This window comes from Cebus imitator, unplaced genomic scaffold, assembly GCF_001604975.1.
Source record: "Cebus imitator isolate Cc_AM_T3 unplaced genomic scaffold, Cebus_imitator-1.0 Scaffold266, whole genome shotgun sequence".
Classification (NCBI taxonomy): Eukaryota; Metazoa; Chordata; class Mammalia; order Primates; family Cebidae; genus Cebus; species Cebus imitator.
The window spans coordinates 2,292,641-2,297,889 of record NW_016107581.1 but is presented as its reverse complement, the minus strand read 5'-3'; the positions used below and the strand labels follow the sequence as shown (position 1 = coordinate 2,297,889).

Sequence of the window (5,249 nt, the reverse complement as noted above, 5' to 3'; positions counted from 1 at the left end):
GTCTAAAAAAAAAAAAAAAGAAAGAAAGAAAGAAAAAAGGCGCGATGTCTCCCTGTGTTGCTGGTCTGAATCTCTGGGCTCAAGCAATCTTCCTGCCCTGTCTCTGCCTCCCAAAATGTTGGGATTACAGGCGTGAGCCACTGCGCCCAGCCTTTTATAAGTTTCTTACAAGCAAGAGGTGTACAGTGAGGGCATGAGGTCTCTGTCTCTTTAAGGAACATCCACACGTCATTCGTGTTCAGAACCCCCAGAGCAGGGTTGCCTGGATGCATCGGTGACCAAGCTCATTACTTTGTTGGAAGCAGAGAGTGGAGGGTCAGAAGAGAGTCGACCAGGTCAGGTCCCAGGGGGAATCCTCCCTCCCTCTGAGCCCTTTTTCTTCTCCTCCCTACTTCCAAGATATCCCAAGATTAGGTTCCCAGCTTCCAAACAGAGGATCAGGTATGTTTAGAGGTATGCCAAAGAGGCAAGGTACCGCGGCGTCAATGTGAGCAGCCTCTCCAGGCACCTGCTGGGGGAGAACGAGTCTCTGAGATCCCAAGCAGGTGGATAGTGGAGTTCTAGACTACCGGGGGCTGGGTGTTTGAGGCACACATTCCTTCGTGCTGATGCTGGGTGCTGGAGAGTTAGCTATTTGAGAAGAGAGAAGAGAACTTGTGGACCCCTGTGGGAACCTGGAAACAGACAACCGTATCCCGACAGGAGTGGGCGTTGGGTTTCGGGCTTCCTGGGTCCAGGAGCAAATTTAAAGGTAAGGATCAGGCCGGGTGGGTTGGCTCACGCCTGTAATCCCAACACTTTGGGAGGCCGAGGCGGGCAGATCACGAGGTCAGGAGATCAAGATCATCCTCGCCGACATGGTGAAACCCCATCTCTACTAAAAACACAAAAGTTAGCTGGGCGTGGTGGCACCTGCCTATAATCTCAAGGGACTCCGGAGGCTGAGGCAGGAGAATCGCTTGAACCAGAGAGTCAGAGGCTGCAGTGAACAAGATCGCTTCACTGCACTCCAGCCTGGCAACAGAGTAAGACCCCAACTGAAAAAAAAAAAAAAAAAAAGCCAGGCATGGTAGTGCACACCTGTAGTCCCAGCTACTCGAGGGGTTGAGGCAGAAGAATTGCTTGAACCCAGGTGGTGGAGGTTGCAGTGGCCCGAGATGGCGCCACTACACTGCAGCCTGGGCGATGGAGGGAGACTCAGCCATCTCAATAAATAAATAAAGCTAGCTAAGGATTAAGTGTTGGTGGGCAGGATCCATTGGGATGTTGGTTCTGACCGTGACTTCTCATTCTTGCTTCTGCAGAATGTCTCAGGAAAATGACACTTGGAGGAGAGAGTGAGTAGGGAAAAAGATGGGTAGGGGTGGAGGTGGAAGGGACTGGGGACCCCATCCATGCACTCAGCTCTGGCCTCATAACCATGTTTGCAGGTTCAGTACCATCAGCCTTGCAGGAAGGGGCTGGGGACCTGGACTCCTGTGTCCTAAAGGGAAGGGGCTAGGGTGCAGACTTCTGGGTCTGAAAGAGAAGGGGTTGGGGGCCCCAGACTCCTGAGTCCTGAGACAGGAGGGGCCTGGGATCTCTGGGTCCTGGCTTCTGAGGGCCAATGCCAGGAGAAAGGGCTCCATAACTGATAGAGGAGGCTCAGATTCTGCACCTTCTGTGACCTCACCAGTGCCCAGAACCCAAGCTGGGCAAGGGACAGGTTGGGGGAGGGAGGGGCTTTTGGGCAACTGAGGTTCCCTGTGAACTGTCACCATGAGCCTGCGTCTCTCTCAGCATCCTGGGGCATGAGCTGGCTGCTGTGAGCCTGCAGAAGCTGGAACAGCAGGTATTGTGCCCAGGAATCTCACCACTCCCACTCTTCCACTCTCCAGGGCCCCCTCCACCAGATCTTGCTCTAGGACTACCTGCGCATATTGCGTGTCTCTCATCCTGGAGTTTTCCCATTGAGAAATGAGAAAATAGAAATTTGGGGCCCAGCACAGTGGCTTACGGCTGTAATCACAGCACTTTGGGAGCCCGAGGTGTGCGGATCAGGTGATGTCAAGAGTTCGAGACCAGCCTGGCCAACATTGAGAAACCCTGTCTCTCTCTACTAATAATACAAAAAAAAATTAGCCCGGTGTGGTGGTGGGTGCTTGTAAACCCAGCTACTCGGGAGGCAGAGGGAGGAGGTGTAATCTCAGCTACTCCGGAGGCTGAGGGAGGAGTTTGAACTTGGGAGGTGGAAGCTGCAGTGAGCAGAGATCGCGGCATTGCACTCCAGCCTGGGCGACAGAATGAGACTCCGTCTCAAAAAAAAAAAAAAAAAAAAACGAATGAAAGAAAAGAAAATAGGAATTGGGGGTCCTAAAGAAGTAAACAAACCCTTGCGATGAATTTCTAAGGAACAATTCTTCTAGAGGGCAGGACTCCTGGGTCCTGGGGGGCGAGGGGGCAGCGTGCCAGGACTCGGATCTCAGTCCAAGCGAGGAGTGAGGGAGCAGCAGCTGAAGGACTGAAGACCTGGACACCTGGGCCCCAGTGGAGGAAGGGGTTCACGAACTCTCGCGCCCATGCGAGCCCTTGCCCCAAGCCCCACCTCACTCCAGTCTTCCCGTCTGGTTCCCGACCCCGACGCCCACCTCTCCCATTTCCCCAGCAGCGGCTGTTTGAAAAGAAGCAGCGACAGCAACGACAGAAGCGCCAGGAGCTCCTCATGGTTCAGACCAATCCTGATGCTTCCCTGCGGTATTGTCGCCCGTGTCTGCGGGAAGAGCGCCTTTTAGGTGACAGAGGTGACCAAAGGCTCCTAGGGCTCCGCCTAGGGGCGTTCGTCTGGAGGGGAAGGGCCTGTGGGATTCCGTGGGCGGGACCTAGTGGAAGAAGGGTGGAGCCTAGTGGAGCCTTGGGGTGGGGACTTGGTAGTGGAGAGGGGTGGGCCTTGGTCCAGGAGGGCTTTAGAACAGGGATTGTAGCGGCCCCGCGGCAGGACCTGTGAGGGAGGGGTTCGGGGCGGGGCTAGAGAGCGCAGGGGCGGGGCATGGCAGGTGAACGGGGCAAGAGAATGTGATAATTGGGTTTGGCAGAGCTCGGGGGTGGAGCCTGTGAGAGCCGGGACCTCACCCCCCACCCCAACCAAGGGATTGCGGAGGCGGGGTCTAGGGGTCCGGGGCGGGGCGTGGTCTCGTTGCGAGAGCCCGGCGTGAGATCGTTCACCTGCGGAGCCCGCAACAATCCAGCGGCCGGGCTGTGCTTGTTTGAGCCTTAGGATGCAGTTTGGGATCCGGGTGAGTGTCAGGGTTTGGGTGGTCCGCGAATCGGGGTGATTTTTTTTTTTTTTTTTGAGATGGAGTTTCATTCTTGTTGCCCAGGCTGGAGTGCAATGGCGCGATATCTGCTCACTTCAACCTCCGCCTCCTGGGTTCAAGCGATTCTCGTGCCTCAGCCTGCCGAGTAGCTGGGATTACAGGCATGCGCCACCATGCTCAGTTAATTTTGTATTTTTAGTAAAGACAGAGTTTCACCATGTTGGTCAGGCTAGTCTCGAACTCCCGACCTCAGGTGATCCGCCCGCCTCGGCCTCCTGAAGTGCTGGGATTACAGACGTGAGCCACTGAGCCCGGTGGGGGTGATATTTGGGAGCCCAGTGACAGGGTGGATCTTGGTTGAGGACCGGAATTTTTAGATCATTTTTGTTGGTTCGCTGCACCTTCTCTCAGGCCTTGGGAACCCTTTCTTCCGGAAGAATTTGTCAGAGGCACACCTGCTCTCTGGCATTCACAGTGCCGTGGGCACCGTGAGCCGTGGTGGAGACAGCAGCGGCCAAAGCGGCCCGCTGACACCGCGGATAGAAGCAGGTATTCGCGAGCTCTTGGACCGCCTAGACCCCAGAACTCCGCCCCCACTAGAACCCAGGAGTCTGGGGACTCACTCTATCTGTCCAAAGCACTCAGGAGCTCTGGACCGCACCCCCTCCTTCCTCATACCAAGGAGTTCAGGCCTTGAGTCGCCGCCTCCTCCAGCACGCAGGGATCCAAGCCTCCCCTCCTTCCTTACTCAGTGTTCTGGAATCTTGGTCTCCAGTCCCCTTCCTTATCCTTGCTCCCAGACAGTTCCGATTCAGAATTGGAGGAAGTCTCCTTGGAGAATGGTTCTGTCTCTCCTCCACTTTTTAAACCGACTCCAAGAATCCCACGAAGGTGTTGGCAACCCCGCCAACGTCCTGGTAATTTAGGGGACATTGGGGTGAAACCTGGGATCCTTTGGTTCATGCAGCAAATCTCCCCCTTTCTTAGGTAGCAGCTTCATTGAGGTATAATTCACATACCATACAAGTCACCCATTTAATGTTTTCAATTCCGGCGGGGGGCGGTGACTCACGACTGTAATCCTCACACTTTGGGAGGACAAGGCGGGCGGATTACGAGGTCAGGAGTTCGAGATCAGCCTGACCAACATGGTGAAACCCCGTCTCTACTAAAAATACAAAAAATAGTTGGGCGTGGTGGCACGTGCCTGTAGTCCTAGCTACTTGGGAGGCTGAGGCAGGAGAATCGCTTGAACCCGGGAGGCAGAGGTTGCAGTGAGCCGAGATTACACCACTGAACTCCAGCCTGGCGACAGAGCGAGACTCCATCTCAAAATAAATAAAGTTTTCAATTCCATGGTTTCTAGTATACGGTCGCCCCTCGGTATCTGCAGGGGATTGGTTCCAGGAACCCCACAGATACCAAGATCCCCAGATGACCAAGTCCCTTATATAAAATGGAGTAAAATTTGTATATAAACTATGAATATCCTCCCATATACTGTAAGTCATCTCTAGATGATTTATAATGCCTAATACGGTATAAGTGCAGTGTAAATAGCTTTTTTTTTTTTTTAGAAGGAGTCTTACTCTGCCCCCCAGGCTGGAGTGCAGTGGTGCTATCTCAGCTCACTGCAACCTCCACCTCCTGGGTTCAAGAGATTCTCCTGCCTCAGCCTCCCAAGTAGCTGGGACTACAGGAGCACACCACCACACCTGGCTAATTTTTGTATTTTTAGTGGAGATGGGGTTTCACCATGCTGGTCTTGAACTCCTGATCTCAAAAATTAGCTGGGTATGGTGACATGCGCCTGTAATCCCGCCTGCTGGTGAGGTTGAGGTGAGAGAATCACTTGAACCCAGGGAGCAGACATTGAACCCGGGAGGCAGAGGTTGCAGTGAGCTGAGATTAGGCCACCGCACTTCAGCCTGAACAACAGAGCAAGACTTCGTCTCA

General features: G+C 54.1%; 1 protein-coding gene across 1 annotated transcript in view; it reads left to right on the top strand.

Moving 5' to 3' along the window:
• Nucleotides 1-293: 293 nt before the first annotated feature.
• The window catches only part of TULP2 (TUB like protein 2), a 15,288-nt gene continuing 10,332 nt past the window's right edge, over nt 294-5,249 (top strand). Inside the window, exons 1-6 of the mRNA XM_017500502.2 lie at nt 294-441; nt 1,305-1,337; nt 1,780-1,831; nt 2,645-2,780; nt 3,705-3,842; nt 4,046-4,210. Coding sequence (XP_017355991.1) covers nt 1,306-1,337; nt 1,780-1,831; nt 2,645-2,780; nt 3,705-3,842; nt 4,046-4,210 — 523 coding nt within the window. The 5' untranslated portion in view covers nt 294-441; nt 1,305. The remainder of the gene's footprint in view (nt 442-1,304; nt 1,338-1,779; nt 1,832-2,644; nt 2,781-3,704; nt 3,843-4,045; nt 4,211-5,249) is intronic.